Source organism: Capsicum annuum, unplaced genomic scaffold (assembly GCF_002878395.1).
Source record: "Capsicum annuum cultivar UCD-10X-F1 unplaced genomic scaffold, UCD10Xv1.1 ctg4987, whole genome shotgun sequence".
Classification (NCBI taxonomy): domain Eukaryota; kingdom Viridiplantae; phylum Streptophyta; class Magnoliopsida; order Solanales; family Solanaceae; genus Capsicum; species Capsicum annuum.
In genome coordinates, this window is record NW_025857693.1 from 139,515 (window position 1) to 160,710 (window position 21,196).

The 21,196-nt window shown below is 33.5% G+C and overlaps 1 protein-coding gene across 1 annotated transcript; it reads right to left on the reverse strand.

Moving 5' to 3' along the window:
- Positions 1–18,492: 18,492 nt before the first annotated feature.
- LOC124892710 (uncharacterized mitochondrial protein AtMg01250-like) lies at positions 18,493–20,877 on the reverse strand (the record flags this gene model as incomplete). The annotated part of the gene is made up of 2 exons (XM_047403928.1): positions 20,754–20,877; positions 18,493–18,843 (listed from the first exon to the last, which is right to left on the reverse strand). Coding segments are annotated over exons 1-2 (475 nt in total), but the record flags the coding sequence as incomplete, so codon positions are not given.
- Between the last annotated feature and the right edge of the window lie 319 nt (positions 20,878–21,196).

Here is a 21,196-nt window from a genome sequence, read left to right on the forward strand (position 1 = left end):
AAATTCTAAATATAATAAGAGTATAAAAGTGAAACAACAATGGAATTACACTGATACAACTTATCTCCAAACATAAAATAGAGATTAGCCTAATACAAAAAAGATAGATAAGTAATACTCCAAACATCAGGAGTTCACTTTAAGTCTCTGAACTGTGGCTGCTCCGTATGATGCACGCATCAATGGCGATAATTCATATAATGATTTGCAGGATACAGAAGTGTAGTAGGAGTACCAAATGAATGGTACTCGGTAGGCAACTGACAAGTGAGCTACAAAGATAAAGCAGATATATACAACATATAAACCAAATGAAAACTACAGCCAAGAGTCCAGAAATCATATCATAAGTCAATATGAATAATAAGGACAACTATTCTATTCAAGTCCAAGAGTCTAACATAATAAGGCTAAGAAAGTATCAGGGTAATTTATCCTATTCCATCCACATTCAACAGATGTCAATACTATACCATATATCCTAGACCAATATACGAACAAAGAGCGAAGGATGATATATATAGCATTATAAAAGGCCAAGAAACAATATACAAAATGTACAAATGAAGAAAGAGATATATGGTAGTGTCATAACTTCATACAGTTAGATATATATGTATATATATACAGTTATAAATATGAGGTTATCTCAAAGCATAACCTACATCATCATATCCTTATTCTAAGACCACATTATAATAGTCTCAGGATTTAAGGCAATCATGCTCAGGATTTATAATCCACATGACTAGACATGATATAATTGTGCATAACAATGCAATCATAAGATAAAAAGGGCTGAAAACATACATCAGATGTCTATACCAAATCAACGGCCAATTTGTCATAAGCTGGCCATAATAATAATCATAACAATGATAATAACAATATCAATAATAGCGCGAATAACCGGCTATTTTGGACAACCATATACCTAACCGAGCCTATGTGTACCCCCATCGCCCTAGACGCAGAAGGTTCAATCAATATATAATAACACAAGGCATATTCTTCACCCATATCTATGCAACCATCTCATACAGGCTGATACATAAAAGCATACAGGCTATAGGCGATATGTATACAGGAATTAATGTAAGGTACACAATCAATATCACAACTCATCATAAATATCATCATCATCATAATCAACCTCCATCCTAGTCTAGTATCAACATATCATCATAATACCCTCCGGCCTTGTCGGGCATCAATATCATCACAATAGTATCCTCCAGCCTTACCGAGCAACAAATCACAATAGTATGTTCCAGCCTTGTCGAGTATCTATATATTATCACAATAGTATCCTCCGACCTTGCCTGGCATCAATACCACAATAACCATTACTTAATAACATATTCTAATATACTCATGAACATAATCATATCACCATAAAGTATCTATCTAGACGATACTTCCTAACTACTCGTTATTAGCTAACTAATGTTATTTATAATAGAACCATTAGTTCGCGAGTCATCATATGACCTTTAGTTATAAGTCTAAATATTATCCTTATTCAAGGGATAGACACTAACCACTATTTATTAGATAGCCAATATCTAACATCTAGCCAAGGTTCACCACTAGATTGTTTATCCACTATTCTATATTATCAATTAATCATCATGTATCTAATAACCATTATTAGACAACATATAACCATTTATCATCTAACCATCTTTTATTAACTGACATTATTCATTAAATAACCATCATTAATTAACTAATCCTTGATTAATTATTCATTAATCAACCATTTACAACTCTTCTTTGTTATTAACTAGTCACCTCTTATTAATAACATCACTTATTAGCTAGCCTCATTAATACACAACTTCTGATTTAACAACTAATCAACATTATAAACTTAGGCATCAATATCAATAATCTTTGCCTATGCTAAACCCGACATCATCATTATCCAAATATCAAACCTTCTCAAACAGCCATATTTCAACTAAACAAAATTCATTAACCTTTAAATAAGCACCAAGTGATGTAATCACCTAATAGAAAACTAACTACCATATAGCTTAACCTTTAATTAAGCAGAACAATCATAAGATCATATTTCATTTTAAATCACATAAGTAACTGATAGAATAATCATGAATGTACCAAATCTATGCATCCCATCACCAGCATCCAATCAAATAAGTCGTAAGTTACAAACCACATCTTCCTCTGTCCTACACCAGAGAGATGTGTATGTATAAAACATGTATATGAATCCATAAACTGTAATCATATCCCTTTACAATGATAAATACTTCTCAGATATCCAATAAAATAATAACGCAGCCCCTTATTCGATAATATATCTGAAATAATCACAACATCGTAATAATGGCCTTAGGCCCATATATTTATCTAGAACTTATATCAATAATCATATTTATAGATCGTAGCATATCTCTAGTTATTTCACACATAGGAGGAATCTTGCATATAAGAGGCATAAAATTAATAAGCAAGTAATCATCTCTTATATAGGAGGCATCTCACATATAGGAGGAATATTATCAATAAGCATATAATTATCTCTCATATAGGAGGCATCTCACATATAGGAGGAATATTATCAATAAGCATGTAATTATCTCTCATATAGGAGGTATCTCACATATAGGAGGAATATTATCAATAAGCATATTATCATCTCTCATATAGGAGGTATCAATGATCAATAAGCATGTAATCATCTCTCATATAGGAGGCATTTCACATAAAGAAGTCTCAATATCAATAGACATTAAATCATCAATAGGTCATACATCATAACTATAAGGAATATCACCTCTCTAGGATAATTTCCATATCTAAGAGCAATATAGTCTTTATAGGTCCAATAATCAAGTCTACAAGGAAGTAGCATCTTTATAAGTCAAACATCAAGTCTAAGATAAAGGTAGCATCTCTATAGCCCAATATCATACCTAAGAGGAAATAGCATCTCTATAGGCCACATAACGTATCTAAGAGGAATATCATCTCTAAATGCCCAATATCACTTCCATAAGGAGTATCATATCCATAGCTCAAAATCCACAATTCGAGGAACTTCAATAAAAGTTACCAAGTCACAAAGTAACCTTACACTAAGGTTTACTAGTCTCAACTATGCATAACATCTGCAACTAAGTCCAAAAGGCTTACACAAGTCATGGCCTAAGTAGGCCGGACAATCCTACTTCTAATCCTCAATTTTCATATTTAGGCAAAATATGTCCCAAACTAGTATAAGGTATCTAGTTTAACTTCTAGATGTCAAGTAAGCCACATTCAAGCTTAAGATAGGAGCTTCAACTAGAAACAAGGGTACTTAATTCTACTCTACCCAAGTTACAGGTTTGAGACTACCACACCACTCTAATAAGGTTAAATCTATAATTTATACTTCAATTGCAAAAAACACATCCCACACATAGCATTACATGATAACCACACTACAACTAATCTATACTAGAGAAGGAAGGCGATAGGGTTAAAAGAAAGGGGTATAAACATGCCATCTTATGCGAGCAGAACCCTCATCTAATCCCAAAGCATCAATAATCAAGGCTAAGCTACTCTATGCATAATCAAGCCGAACATCCAAATTCACAGGCAATATATATCAAATATCATCTACGAAGAGGAGTTGATAGAGGCCTGCCTTAAAGCCGAACCGCAACACCTCCCACCATGCATCATATGTTTATCTTCATTTCAAAATCCCCAAAATGCCACCATACTAACAAAACCACAATCTACTCGTTAATCAAGTCTAATGATGCGCATATTGTACTATTGTGTTTTAGGCCCAAAAATGATACCAAAAGCCCCACGTGGATCTCACATATGAAAAATAAGTTTTCGGGACTAATCCACTCTTCAAATACCATTAGGGGATTATATCTCTTAAGAAATTGGTGAAAATCACCCATATTTAGGGGTAAAGTCAAGCCTCAAGCCATTTGGGGTTTAGGGGAAAAAATCAAGAATTCAACTCTAAAATTAAAGGATTTATACCTTTGATTTGATGTTAACCATGATTACGTAAGTAATCCAATCCCCCAATCAACTCCCAAGACTACCTCTAAGGTCTACACTCTCTATTAGGGTTTTGGGACTCAAGACAATGGAGCAAATGGCCAATTCTCGGCCAAAATGGCTATTTAAAAGACCCTTCTCATGCCCTCAGGAAGGGCAATCGCAAACATGCATATGTCGCGATTGCGGTCATCACATTTGCACCCTAGTCCTTAGCGATAGTGGTATCTAGCTACACTTGACGATGGTTAAAACTTGGAATTTGATCCAAAGTTTTGGCCAACGCTTCAGAATGTATTCAAAATCCAATTCTCAAAAATGAGATATGTAACCATACTAAATTTGACATTCTGATGGGTTGGCAGAGTCAGATTTTTAATCCGAGGTCTTTTTACTGAAGATTTTGCCCGATGGCCACTTGGAATTAGTGAAGACTTCTAAATAGAGAATTGGTTCTAAAACCAAACGAACTGCCAGGTAACTGAACCATCGGTCCCAGCAAGCCATAAATGACTCTGGCAGCTATGGAGAAGCTCAGACAACATAAATAAGTATAATTATAGAAAAGGACCTGAACGATCATTATAATATCCACTACTAAAAGGACTTTCATCCCTAAAAGTCAATGAATAGAAATAATTTAAACGCTCAAAAGGATGAAATGTTGGGACCACATGCTATCAACATGACTTCCCAGGTAACCTCAATAAAGAGAGAACACTTGCCAGGAATTTCACCGCTAGTATCCCTTTTTCAACCAGCACTCTCATTAAACAGCCAAATCTTAACTTAACCACTAAATGGCCTCAAATTGAACCAAGAAGACTTATGCAAGCACATCTGAACCACATCACGCTGATACCATCTCTATACCCGCATAAAGCAACAAAGGATTATCCAAGCAAAAACAACCCAAGTCATGAGTCACACCTCCAAATACAAATCCAAATATAACGTGCTTTTACCACCATGATCATGTTATATACTCCAACCTAGGAGGAAAATCACTTGAGTCTCGCCCACACAGTCTCATCACAGAGAACTCAAGGAACTAAAGATAATCTGCTGAAAGTCCATCTAAAAATAAGAGAATAAGCTCATGAGGCACTGTCTAAGAACACCAATGGAGATAATCAAGGAATGCAACTTACGCAAATGCTGCAACCAGTCCAAATGACAATCACACAAAAATCTCTAAGTCTAAGATATAACTACTAATCAATGAATATTCTGCTCTAGGATGTCTCATCCACCGAGAATGAAGTCATACTGAATCCATCTCGAGTATATTAATCCTATTGATTCAATTATCCAAAATTTCTAGAGAAAACTGAAACTCTAAGTCAAGATTAAAATAACCAATACAAGGCCCATGGGCTATCATCGAACACTTATCAACTATAATCCAATCGATATCGAGAACACCAGATAGGCAAGCATGGAGTAGGCTCAACCAGCTTATAAATTAAATATAAGCAAAGACAAGCCTAAAACAAAAGTTGCATGCAAGCTCAACAACACCAGGCTGAAATCTCAATACTAAGGTTGAATTGCTCGATCTCAACTATCTAAACCAAAACTAATAGTGGGTATGCATTAATGCTTCAAATCTATCATACTTCCAAATCACCATTCAAAGGATTCAACCCTAAAATTGAGCCAATAGGACTATATCAATGCAACATCCCAACTTGACTCTAGTATAACATACCCGAGATATATCATACAAAGCCAAAGTCGAGGCATATCTAAAGAGCAAAATCCACCATAGGGATAACCATCAACTGAAATGCAAGTAACTAACTCAATCTCAGATATAGGGTATGAAATATACCACAAAAGAGAAAGAATGCATAAGGATAACCCACTGGCTGTAAATGCAAATAACCCCTTCCATATCCGCTAGAGGGCATGAACTATCCAAACATACTCAAAAACTTCTCAAGGCTTAAAAACACACCAGTAATGGAAAATATTCTAGCAACTCAAAAAATGCAACTTAAGCCGAAAACTAACCAATCTAATACTCCATCTCGGCAAGAAACAACCATAGGTACACGTCACCAAGGATAGACATTCCACTAAGCCTCATTAGGCCAAACAAACTCTGAAATGGGGATTTCCTGATTCCACCCCACAATCTCATCCTTGAGGAAGAAAATTACCAAGGTCAAAGTCAAAACTACTACTAAAAAATCAACAACTCAAGAAGTGATCACAAAAAAGGCCACCTTACTCTAACTCTCTCTCTAACCCTACTTAAGGCAAAACTATATCGCAGGAAGGGAGCATCCAATATCCACACTAATAACAAAGGTAAACCATCACAAAGGAACTAACCCAACAAACCTATAAGATAAATACACGACATCTCAACACCAATGTCAAAACCACTATCAACTGATGAAATATTCACAACCAAAGAACGAATCTCAAACTGATCAATCTCACAAATGATTTATATCGAAAGGGATAGCCAAAACCAAAACCTTCGCAACCCAGGAAGCAAGTCTAAGAATCTGAAACTAATAATAAGTAATATAACTAAATTGCCAACTTAAAATTCACATAGAACCATAGAAGGTCAACTTACCTTTGATAGCACAATATATTCACAAATCAGTCTAACACAGCTAACTAAGAAGGAAAAATCAACCTCACCGTGCTATGGAAAAAATCATCAAATTAGGCTATATTTATTCAAGCCACCGAATAAGATCACAAAATGAAATTCTAACTAGATCACACTTGTCTAAACAGCTACCTGGCGAGGATCAATTACATTAAGAAATAATATCAATAACCTCAAGCAGTGATAGCAATACCAAAAATAATATCCACATCAATATAATGAATAGGTAGTACCAAAATGAACATCAATATAATGTACCACTCCAGGGCCACAACAAGGCTAATGTGCCAAGATATATGGGACTCGGACCCAAATGCTACACTCATGATGAGAAATATCAGCACAGATCTACTCTATCCACTACTAAAAAATAAACCATGGGATTAGTCATATAATCATAAATTTAATAACAAGGCACATAATAATCAATATGAACTCATCAAGGCATATAATTATCAATGGGTATGAAAAAGTCCAATGCACATAATAAAATATAAATATAGAAAATAAAAGCACACCAATCGTGGTGACATCCATAGTCACATATCTAATGTCCATAGGGAAAATAGATCTGAACGGGTCCAACTTGGACCGATTGACTAAATTATCAACCAAGGTACCATGCGCACTATCTCTAATTGAATATACTACAGCATCACAAGGCCGATATGAATGAGTGCATGACTAACAATTCCATATTGGGGACACTTTCTACATTAGTAGTTGATCTCTTTGTAGTTGTAGCAGTTCCTAAAGCATCAACATAGCGGGGATACAAAATGAGCTCAAATGGCTGGACAACTGACGCTAAAAAAATCTCTAGAATTATGTCTATCCTTCTATGATCATAGCCTATCCCAAGGACTCTAGGCTAGCGGGGATATGCTAACTCTGATCAAGTATCTCATAGTCTAAAATACTAATTATGTATAACCGATGGGCTGCAAATAAAGCTAAACTCTACCGAAAGGATCCTCACTCCCAAATACAATATCAATACTCTACTGCTGGCATGGCCTCTTTTCGCCACTTATATAAGACTCAATACCTATGCTTTCTATGGTCCTCTCATAATCAACAACCTGAGGGAAGGAAGACTCAGTTGTTATCAAGTGATCAAATGCTAAAAAAAGTGGCAATGCTAAACCTCTGATAATTACAATGCTCAGCTTAGAAGGATAAAACATAGGAATAAGTCTGGCCCACTTGAGAAATCTAATCTCGTATTCAAAATTGATAAAGAACCCTGATAAACACCAATAGATCCAACTCTGGTCTAAAAACTACTTGATGAATTGAATGTTATCCATGGCTGTGAGAGATCTACAACATGACTCAAATTCCCAATGTTAAACCCCAAAGGCTGAAGTAGTCACGAGCTCAACTGAAGCCTAAATTGGCACTAAATCCTTTGGTTGATGTTGAAGAACATTGACATCCATCTCTAACTCTCTAGTTCGACATTGTGCTAAAACTCTAAAAATGTGTGTCGTAGTCTCGTCCGCATCTGTCCATATCATCACCCCTCTTGCATCATTCATTAAGGATGAAATAGAGTAAAAGGATGTGTTCGGGGTTAATAGCAATGAGTATACACGATAAGGATTCAAGAAGTGAATTTCCTAAAATATCCTATAACCTCCTAAAGATAGGTTACGGATGTCTCTATATTGATTCGCAGGACTCTACAAACACTTAGCTCTTGTACTAATACACTAGTGAAATCTAGGCTCTGATATAAATTTGTTGCGGCCCAATTTCTCAGGTCATGGTGGCGCCTACCATAACTCGCCAATAGGCAAGCCAACCCGTAGTCTGAAATGGCTAGTAACGGACTACTCAGCAATATAAGGAAAAGAATACAGAATATATGAGGTAAACATCAATACATCAAAAAAACTCAAAACCAGGTGGTATTAGTACAAGAGCATCCAAATATAATAAGAGTAAAAAAGTGAAATGACAACAGAACTACACTAATACAACTTATTGTTGAACACAATATAGAGATTAACCTAATACAAAGAGACAGATAAGTAGTACTCCAAACGTCAGGAGTTTATTATTCTAAGTCTCTGAACTATGGCTACTCTGCACGATGCACACATTGATGGCTATAAATTGTACTATAATCTGCAGATATTAGAAGTGTAATATAAGTACCAAACAAATGGTACTCAGTAGAAAACTGCCAACTGAGCTCCAAAGATAAAGTAGATATATACAATATATAAACAGAATGGAAACTACACCCAAGAGTCCAAAAATCATATAACAAGTCAATGAGAATAATAAGGGACAACTATTTTTTTCAAGTCTAAGAGTCTAACATAATAAGTCTAAGGGAGTATCAAGGTGATCTATCCTATTCTAGCCACATTCAATAGATGTCAATACTATACCGTATATCCTAGACCAATATACGAATGAAGAAAAAGAAAGATATATATGGAGCATTATACAAGGCCAAGAAACAATATACAATATGTATAAATTAAGGAAGGGATATACGATAGTGCCATAACTTCATATAGTTAGATATATATGTATACATATAACTATATAAACATGAGATCATCTCAAAGCATAACCTAGATCATCATATCATCATTCTAAGACCTCATTATAATACTATCAAGATCTATGGCTATCATACTTAGGGTTTATATTCCACATGGCTCGACTTGATATAATCGTGCATAACAATGCAATCATAAGATAAAAGAGACCGAAAACATACCTCAAATCTCAATACCAAATTAGCGGTCAATCTGTCATAAGGTAGCCATAATAATGATCATAACAATGATAATAACAATATCAATTACATCATAAATAATTGGCTAGTTCGGACAACTATATATTTAATCGATCCTATGTGTACCCCTACCGCCCTATACTCGGAAAGATCAATCAACATACAACAACACAAGGCATATTCTTCACCCATATTTATATAACCATCCCATACCGGCTGATAGACATAAGTTCATACTGGTGATAGGTGATGCGTATGCAGGAATGAATGCAAGGTATATAAACAGTATCATAACTCATTATAAATGTCATAATCATTACCATCATCATCATAATCAACCTCTGGCCTTGTCGGGTATCAATGTATTATCATAATATCATCCGACAGGGTATCAATAACATCACAATAGTATCCTCCGGCGTTGCCTGACATCAATATCATAATAGTATCCTCCGGCCTTATCGAGTATCAACATATTATCACAACAGTATCCTCTAGCCTTGCCTGGCATCAATATCACAATTATAATTATAGAATAATATATGCTACTATACTCATGAACATAATTATATCACCATAAAGTATCTATCTTGATAATACTTCCCAAGTACTTGTTATTATCTAACCAATGCTATTTATAATGAAACCACTAGTTCGCTAGTTATCACATGACCTCTAGTTATTAGGCTAAACATTATCCTTATTCAAGGGATAGTAACTAACTACTATTTATTAGATAGACAATATCTAACATCTAAGTAAGTTTCACCACTAGACCAAAATCACCGTTCATCCACTATTCGATATTATAAACTAAACGTCATATATCTGATAACCATTATTAGACAACACAAAACCACTTATCATCTATCCATTTTTGTTAATGGGTATCACTTATTAACTAACCATCATTAAAAAACTAATCCTTGATTGAATATTCATTGATCAACCATTTAGCAACTATTCCTCGTTATTAACTAGTCACTTCTTGTTACTAACATCTCTTATTATCTATCCTAGTTAATACACAACTCCTCATTTAACAACTAATCGACATTATAAACTTAGGCATCAATATCGCTAATATTCACCTATGCTAAACCCGATATCATCATTATCCATATATTAACTATCTTTAGCTACTATATTTCAACGAAGCAAGATTCATTAACTACAACATTGGTTAACCCCTAATTAAGTAGAACAATCATAAATTCATATTTCATCTCAAATCACATAAGCTATCAATACAATAATCATTAATGTACCAAATCTATGGATGCCATCACAAGCATCCAATCAAATAAGTTATAAGTAACATATTGTATCTTCCCCTGTCCCATACCAAAGAGATGTGTATATAAAATATATACATATATATATATATATACATATATATATATATATATACATATATATATATATATACATATATATATATATATGAATCCATAAACTATAATCATATCCCTTTACAATGATAAACACTTCTAGAATATCTAATCAAATAATAACATGAACCTTGGCCCAATAATATATCCAGAATAATCATAACATCATAATCATGGACTTAGGCCGATATATGTAACCAAAACTTATATCAATAATCATATTTATAGACCTTCACATATCTCTAGTCATTTCACATATAGGAGGCATCTCACATATAGGAGGCATATTATCAATAATCAAGTAATAATCTCTCATATAGGAGGCATCTTATATTTAGAAGGCATATTATTGATAAGTATGTAATTATCTCTCTTATAAAGGGCATCTAAATTCTAGGGGGTATATTATCAATAAGTATGTAATTATCTCTCATATAGGAGGCATCTCACATATAGGAGGCATATTATCAATAAGCATGTAATCATCTCTCATATAGAAGGCATATCATATATAGAAGGCATTTTATCAATAAGCATGTAATCTTCTCTCATATAAGAAGCATCTCACATATAGGAGGCTCAATATCAATAGACATATAATCATCTATAGGATAAATATATATTATATCAATAGGTCATATATCATGACTATGAGTAATATCACCTCTCTAGGATAATTTTCATATCTAAGAATAATATCGTCTCTATAGGTCAAAAAATTAAGTATAAGAGAAAGTAGCATCTCTTTAGGTCAAACATTAAGTCTGAGAGAAAGGTTGCATCTCTATAGGCCAATATCACACCTAAGAGAAAATAGCATCTCTATAGGCCACATAACATATCTAATAGGAATGTCATCTTTAAATACCCAATATCACTTCCACAAGGAGTATCATAGCCATAACTCAAAATCCACAATTCGGGGAACATCAATACAAGTTACCAAGTTATGAAGTAACCTTATACTAAGTTTTACTATTCTTAACTATGCATAACATCCGCAACTAAGTCCATAAGGCTCACACTAGTCTTGGCCTAAATGGGCCGAACAATCCTACTTCTAATCCTCAATTTTCATATTTAGGAAAACTATGCCCCAAACTAGGCTAAGGTATCTAGTTCAACTTCTAGATGTCAAATAATCCACATTCAAGCTTAAGATAGAAGCTTAAACTAGAAACAAAGGTACTCAAGTCTACTCCACCCAAGTTATAATTTTGAGACTACCATACTAGTCCAATAAGGTTAAATCTACAATTCATGCTTCAACTGCTAATACCACATCCCAAACATACCATTACATCTTAACCACACTACAACTAATCTAAACTAAAGAAGGGAGCTAATAAGATTAAAAGGAGGGTGTATAAATATGCCATCTTAGGTATCCAAAACCCTCATCTAATCTGTAAAGCATCAGCAATCAAGGCTAAGATACTCAAAGCATAATCAAATCCTAACATCTAAATTCACATGCAATACATATCGTACATCATCTATGAAGAGTAGACAGAGACCTACCTCAAAGTCAAACCGTAAAACTTACCATCATGCACCATATGCTCGTCTTCACTTCAAAATTCCATCACACTAACAAAACCATGATCTACTCATTAATACAAGTCTATCGATACCCATATTGCATTATTATACTTTGGGTCCAAAAATGATACCGAAAACCCCAAGTGGGTCTCACATATGAAAAATGAGTTTCCAAGAACAACCTACTCTTCAAATAACATTAGGGATATATATTCTTTAAAAAGTCGATGCAAATCACCCATATTTGGGGCTAAAATCAAGCCTCAAGCCATTTAGGGTTTTGAGCCAAAAAAACTAAGAATTCAATACAAAAATTTAAGGATTCACACCTTATATTAGACGTTAATCATGATGATACAAGTAATACGAGCTCCCAATCAACTCTCAAGACTCTCTCTAATGTCGACATTCTCTATTAGGTTTTTGGGACTCAAGATAATGGAGTAAATGGCCAATTCTCGGCCAAAATAGCTATTTAAATGACCCCTTCTAGGACCTCAAAAAGGGCAATCATGAATATACGCATACTATGATCGCAGTCATTACGATCGCCCCTAGTCCTCCGCAATTATAGTATCTGACGATGGCTGAAACAAGTTTTGGCCACAGCTTCGAGATGCATCCGAAATCTAATTTTCATAAATGAAATATGTAACCACACTAAATTCGATGGTTCAAATGTGTTGGCAAGGTTGAATTTTCAATTCGAGGTCGTTTTACTAAAGTATTTTTCCAATGGTCATTTGGAATCAGTGAATACTTCTGAAAAACAGAATTGGTTCTAAAAAGCTAAACGAACTATCGGTAATCAAATCATCGATCCCAGCAAGTCATAAATGACTTGAAGCAGCTATGGAGAAGCTCAATCAACAAAAATAAGTGTAACTATAAGAAATGACCTTAAGGGTCATTACAAACAGTGTTATGGGGCACACATACTCATATCAGATGAATTGTATCATGACCCTATGACTCATAAGATCCAAGTCATATCTGAGATAGAATAATTTAGACCTTATATTGGTCACCTTATAATTTGTACTATGCGATTCGAATAGTCTTTACGACTCCTTAGTAATCACACGTAACCAGGATAGGAAACTTAGCCTCACAAACTGGTCAAGATATGATTTAGATCCTAAGACTCGTCAAGACTCCTTATGACTTGTAAGGAGAGTCGTAGTCTAGATAATGGGGTAAAAGTTCAAAAATCTTTCAAGGATCAAAATCTGGGGTATTATATCAACAAAGATGCACCTTGTTATACATGTAGAAAGAACTCTTCTGCCTATTTATCTTTTGAGCTAAAATCTCTTGCACCTGAAATACCAATACCTTCAATATTTTTTTTGTAAGCTAATTTTTTGTTTTAAATACCTAAGTTATAAGGATGTGTTTATCTTCCCTTATAGTCTCCCTGCTTTGTAGTACTTCTGGCATTTTTTTTCTTTTGCTTTGCGCCTAGTTACCTTTTTATTTTTGTGTAAATTTGTTAATCATTAAAAGGGATGCAACACCTTACATGCGATAAATTATCTATATCTATTATCTATAATCTATAATATCTTTTAAGGTGTGATAAATTATCTATATCTATAATCTAAAATATATTAAAAGTGTGAAGACCCTTAGAAAAGTGACTGGACTTTTACCCTTCATTAAAAGTTTGTGTTTTAGACAAAATCATCTTTTTGCTATTTTTCTTAATTATTATATTATTATATTATAATATCTAAAATTAAGAATTCCTATAATATATGATTCAAAAAATATCTTTTGCAAAATTTTCCTTTAAAAAACACAAAAAAACAAAAGTCATACTAAACTTCCAAAAAAAAAAAGTTATTTTAATATTTTTAAGGAAAAAAAATGAAAACAAGTTACTTTAAGTTTTCGAGGAATTAATTTGATACCATAATTAATTTTTTTTCCTTTCGCAACATAAAAATAAAAATCTTCCATATTTAGATAATCCTTTTTTATAGAAAAAGGTATTTCAGATTTTTTTTCTACAATAATATAATATAATAATATTTATAATGTAAAATTTATTGACAGAGATATTCTAATTACTATTTTTGTTTATGAGCTCTAAAGTTGTCATCTGCAATCACAAAAGGTTAGATTTAATCGTATTATTCTAATATCTCGATTATCATATTGTTTTGTTGTAGTTTTTGTTATGTTCAAGTCTATGTTGTAGATGAATGTTTCGTCGGACTTTGAAAAATTTGCATTAAGGTTAGGTTTGATGATATTGTTGTAATATTACAAAATACTGTAATTTCTGTTCAGCTACTGTTTGTTGTTTTTTCAAGTGATAGATTAACGTTTGGTCAAGCTTTAAGGATTTCTCTTAAGGTTTAATCGTATTGTTATGACATCTAGATTATCCTATTGTTTTGGTGAGTTTACCATGGTAGATGGATATCCAGACTTGAGAAATTTTTTTGTAAATATTAGGTTTGATAAATTTATTTTGTTGTAATTTCTGATCTATTATTATCTATTATTTTTATTATTATCCGTGATATGATAGTTCACATCATAAGAAATGGTCAAGATATTAATACGTCACATATGACTTGACATGAAGCACACGTGTAAAGCACGTACATTTGACTAGTATAAAAAAAGTGTGATGGTAATTCTTTTGCTTGGTTGTGAAATTAGTTTCATTCTATCGGTTAGTGTGATATTTAAAGAATTTTTAATTCTAGAAAATATTTATATGTCATAAAAGATAGGATGAAATGCACAAATACCCAATTTTTGGATCACCTTTCAAGTTGTAGTCGAAGTTAATTTTTTTTTGTTAAATACACCCACTTTGAAATCACTTCGGGCATATAGATGAAGTTGTGAAAACTTGTGTCTAAAGTTTGATACACGTCGAACATTTTATTTTTTTTTTAAGTATGGCCTTTTCAAAGTTAAACATCAAATATTTTTTCCTAGACTACTGACTTGTTAAGATCAACTTAAGATATTTTTGACTGAAGTTGTGGCCCTGACTAGATCAAACTTCAGCCAACTTTGTAACCTTCAGCAAGACCTAACATCCATTTAATATACATTTATTTTTTGTATTAGAAATTGAAGATGCATTTTTGCAAAATATTATACTTCAAATGTTGTAAGGTAAAAAAAATATTATTGTACAACAACTAAGAGGAAGAAGAAAAATGACGAGGAGAAAAAATAGAGTAAAAGCTATCTTGTCTAAAATTACTTATACTTTGCATACCAATCAGAATTTTTGAAAAAAAATGAATATAGACTTAATGAGGATGACCAAATAAGGTGACTTGTGATAATTTTACTAAAAAGACAAATTATCTATTATTGTTGAAAGTACACCAGATTGAACAAAATGATATGACTCTTGAGTATCCTTAATACAAAGAGAAAATGACATGGGCGGCCATTAAGAGAAATGATGGTTCATGTTTGAGTCATGTATCATTTTTTTTTGTTTAATTTATGTTTTATTAATAATTAAATTGTCAATAAAAGAATGGATCAACCCATCCTAAAATCCAACACAAAATCTAAAAGAACCGGGTAGGTCCAATCCAAAACCCAGCCCATGTATATGTAATACACATATAAAATTCGTGTAGGGTTTCCTAAAGGATCTAGGATAAGCTCACTACATTACTCCTCGCCTCTTCCACATCTTCTCCCTTTGCCATGACTTTCTTCTTCAATCTCCAGTTAAAACTTCTTCTTCTTTGGGTGGTGAATGCGTCTCCAGCTTTTAAAGTAAGTTTCTTCCTTCCCTTCTATTTCTTGAGACTAACTTTGTGCTTACTTAACACATCTTTCTTGCAATATCAGCTGAGATCTCCGGTACTAAGGTGTATGAAAAGCTTTTTGGTGCACAAAAATAGGGTCTAGTCTGCTTAGGCCTGGTCATCATTCCTGGTAAGCTTGCTAGATATTTTTTGCTAAAACTATTAAGAAATCTAAAGAATAACATCTCATTTTAACCAGTTCTGGGAGGTAAGGAGATAAAGAGATGCTCGGACCCACTAGAGCTTTGATGATGCCACGAACCGAAGTTGCATATGTTAACAATTTGACCATGGACCCCTGATCTACGGAGAGATCTTTTTGATGGCTGGTTACTTAGGCTAAGTAGCATTTATTTTTATTTGTTCTCCATTTTGTATAGAAGAATGTGAAAAACTGTACTAGCCTATCCAGTCTGTAGAATGAGGTGTAACTGCTAGCCTTAGATAAGATGTCTATTACTTATCATTGTTTAATATTCTCTTAGTTGTCCTAGTCAGTTGATGAAATGTTGTATATGTGAACTTCTTATGCTCCACTGCCATATTAGCTAAGTAGTCTGCTAGCTAGTTCCCCTCTATATATGTATGAACTATGTGCACTTGATTGCTTTTAATTAATCTCTATGTTTTCATTATTATATCCTCGATCTTCCATGGTATTTTCAACTCCTTGCTAAGAATCTTCTTTATTGCTAGTGAATCAGTCTGTATTATTACTCTACTTTATCCTGATATGCTACAATATTTAGTTGTATTCCAAATAGTAATTGCTTTTGCTTCTATACGAGTTGCATCCTCAATAGCTGCTCCTTCCGCATACAATAGATCTATTTTTTCATCTCTTAGGCAGAATTCCTAAGAATTTCTCCTAGATTACCTTTTGAAACATCATTTGTATTATATTTTACTCATCCTAGCCTTGGGAGCTCCCACAATACACATATAGCCTTGATTCTAGGTTTCAATTGACTAAGTTGTTGCATAATGCTTAGACAATCTCCCCAAAAATCTAGTGTTGGTTTTCTCACCTTAAGCAATATCCTCAGATGCCTTGTAACATTCATGATCATCCTATGTACTGATACTCCTTTTCTTTCATGCTTCAGTGCATTCCTCATTCTTCATATTTCCTATAATATCATAGCTTGTACTGCTCAATAGTAAGTTTTTTCCCTTGGATTCACATCTGCATTCCACCATGCATACATTACATATCTCAAACTCAGTCCTTGTATACCAATACTTGCAAAAAAAGAAAAATAGGACCAAGTCCTGTTAGCATAATCTGGTCCAGTAGCATATGAGTCACATTCTCCTGTGTTAGATTTCGACAACACCAACACATTGAAGGACCTTCCACTCCCCATATCCTAATAGTAGCGTCAACTAAAATCTTCCCTTTCTATATTCTCCACATGAAGAAGCTTATTTTGAAAGGCATTCCTTTTATCCACATCTTTTTGTATAACTCATTAGGATTCTCTTTATACCTGACATAGTGCCATGCTGATTTGATACTAAAATTCCCCATTGTATCTAATGTCTATACTTCCTTGTCATTCTACATTTCATTCTGAGGAGTATTCATATTCTGAGTTATATGATCCACCATTTCCTCTGGCACCACTTCCTGAAGTTTCAGTACATCCCAATGTCTTCCTTAATAAAGTCTTTTACTATCTGAAAATCATTATCCCATTCTCTGGTAACCTCCACAATGGAATATAAATCACCTAATCCTATCCAGTTATCATACTAAACATGTGAATTTCCTCCTTTTATTTTCCACAAAATCACATGATCTATTAAATCCCATGCTTGTAGCATATTTTTTCAAACTTAGGCTCTACCTCCTGAACATAACTTCCTTAGGGTCTAATTTACTGCAGTAATTATTCATCATGTACTCACTCCATATAGACCTCTTCGTTCTAAAGTTCCACCAAAGATTACAAAATAGTATTGTTGATACATCATGAAGACTCCTAAACCCAAGACCACCTTCCACTTCTGGTACACACATCTTAGACCAAGCCACCCAGTGTCTGCATTTTCCTTCCTCATTAATACTCTAAAATTACATAGAAAAATATTTCTGAATAGCATTTATCATATTCTTAGGTGGATTCATGACTGACAAGAAGTGTATTAGAATACTTTACAACACATGTTTAATTAGCACAGCCCTTCTTTCAAATGATAATAAATTTCCATTCCAAGATTGTAATTTACTGTTAATTCTATTCTTGATCAACTGATAATACTGCTTCTTCTTTCTCTTGTAGAAGACTGGGCATCCAAGATATTTAAAAGGGAATTCTTTCCTAAGTATACCTGTAGCCATTTCTGCCAAAATAATTGCACCATTAGACACCTTCTCATGAAAATACAGAGCACTCTTCTCCTTGTTAATTCTTTGCCCTGATACCAACTCATATTTCTCCAAAGTACTTGTCAGTGGTTGTAAAGTCCCTACTTCTGCTTTACAAATGATAATCATATCATCTGCAAAGGCAAGATGATTTAACTTAGGACTTCCTCTAGGCATGCCAAACAATTTAAAATTCTTCAGCTTTAGTAATTCCTTCAAACTTCTTGAAAACTCCTCTGCTGCAATAATAAACAAAGTAGGAGATAAAGGATCCCCTTGCTTCAATCCCTTGGAATATTTAAAGAAATCCTTAGCTGGCCATTAATCAATAAAGAATACCAATTATTTACCAGAAGCCTGTACACCATATCTATCAGCTGTTCACAAAATCCAATCATTCTGAGTACTTTTATCAGAAAAAGCCACTCCACCCTATCATAAGCCTTCATCATTTCTATCTTCATGACCATATTTGGTGGTTTTCCTCTTTTCCTTATTTTAGAAACTATTTCCAGTACTACCAAAATATTCTCAGCTATGCTTCTTTCATAAATAAACCCAGCTTGCTCCTCAGATACTATATCTGGTAGAATACACTTTAGTCTTTCCTGAATAATCCTAAAAAAGATCTTATTCATAAAATTACTAAGTGATATTAGTCTTAAGTCTGAAAAACTACTGATATTTAACTTTTTAGGTAGCAAAACCACATTAGTGTGTGTAATGAACCTTGGGAGTTCATAGACACTGAAAAATTCTGTAACCATTTGGTGTATACTAGTTGATATTATTTCCCAAGCATCTTGAAAGAAAGCACTAGTCATCTGGCCCCCCAATACTATTTTTATTCAACCCCATCACTATATATTTGACTTCCTCTAATGTTGGAACCCTTATAATACCATCATTTTGCTTATCTGTTACCATACTAGGTAGAGAATCCAATATGGAAAAATCATGACTATCCTCCTATTTTTGAAACTGATTTTGATAAAATAAAACAGTAGCTTCAGCAATGTCTTTCTTCTGATCTATCCATTTCCCCTCCTCATTCTGTATTTAGTTGATCCTTAGTCTAGATATTCTGCCTTTTACAATAGCATAAAAGAACTTTGTGTTCTTCTCTCCTCTTTAAACCACTGAAACCCAGCTTTTTGTTTCCATTATTCTTCCTCTTTTTTCAAATACACTGTCAGCTCAGCCTGTGTCTTGAATAAGGATGCTCTATTCTCCCCTGATGGATTCTCTTCAAACTACTTCTCCTTTATCTTGATAACCTCCTCTAGAGTAGCTATCTCTTGGAAAATATTTCCAAAAATTTGTTTACTCTACTTAGCGAATACAACCTTAATTCTGTTTAGTTTATGATTAAAAACAATGAATGGATTACCATAAGCTTCCACTTTCCAGTTCTGCTTAATAACCTCCATACAAGATTCTTTCTTAAGCTAAAAATTCAAGAACCTAAATAGTTTAATTATTTGCTCTAGAAAAGTACTGCAATAAAGTAGCATAGGAGCATGATCAGAACCACTCCTAGGTAAATTTTCCACCACTAATACAGGAAAAAATTCATGTATCTTGTCATTCACAAAAGCTCTATCCAATCTTTTGAAAATATATTCTTCTTCTACTCTTTTATTCCACCATGTAAACTTATTGTCCTTAAAATTAACTTCAACCAGATTATAGTTGCTTATGCAAAGATTGAAGTCTTCTGTTTTCTCTGCCTTATTACACTAAAATCCCCTCCTACAATCCATGGTTCATTTATAGTACAACTTAATTCTCTAAAGATTTCTAAAGCATACCTCTCTCCAATTGATTATATCTGGCATATACTAAAGTAACCATCACCACCACTCCTACATGTTGATTCTCTATTCTAAGTATTAATTGTTGCTCCTCATCACTAACTATGGTATAATCCATAATTAATTCTATGATAGCCCATATCTTTCTAGATACATTGACTGTTGCATGCTCCATCTCCAATCTTCTTTTATATATCTCAATATTTTTTCCCTCCTAAAAATGGCCTCATTAGTCCAATGAAACCAAACTGGAACCTTTTGTGCATTGTTGTTAATCTTGTAAAAGTCTTTTGAGTGTTAACTACCCTTATGTTCCAGATTAAAGCATTTATTTTGAGACTGAATCTGTTGTTTGACTCCTTTTCTGCATTGTACTATTACTATTTTCTTTACTTTTTTTCTCCTTTTACCATGCTTTTGTTTCAGTGGCTTAGTCTGATTAGGAGATAAATCTCCCATCTGAGCCACCTCTTCAACATTATCTATTAAGTCCTCCTTAGCAAGATCTTCTTGCTTGCTATTAACAGCTTCCATCATGTTACTTAGCTCCATGGAAAGAGGTACAATATTTTCCAAAAATATGCTTCTAAGAGTTATTGTTTTGTACCAAAATCAACTCTCTTGACTAAGTCTGACTCTCTTTTTCTTCTGTAATTTTATTAGAGTCTGCAGCTTTATCATAAGATTTTTGCACCTCAGCACTATCTTATTTCTGACTCACATCCTCTCCTTCTATGTCTGGTTGTTTCTGTTGTGGATTTTCATCCTTTTCCTCAACCTTATCATTGCTGCCTTGATCTTCTATTACTGCAACTTTTGTCTTCCTAAAACTTCTATTTACCCAATCTTTGGT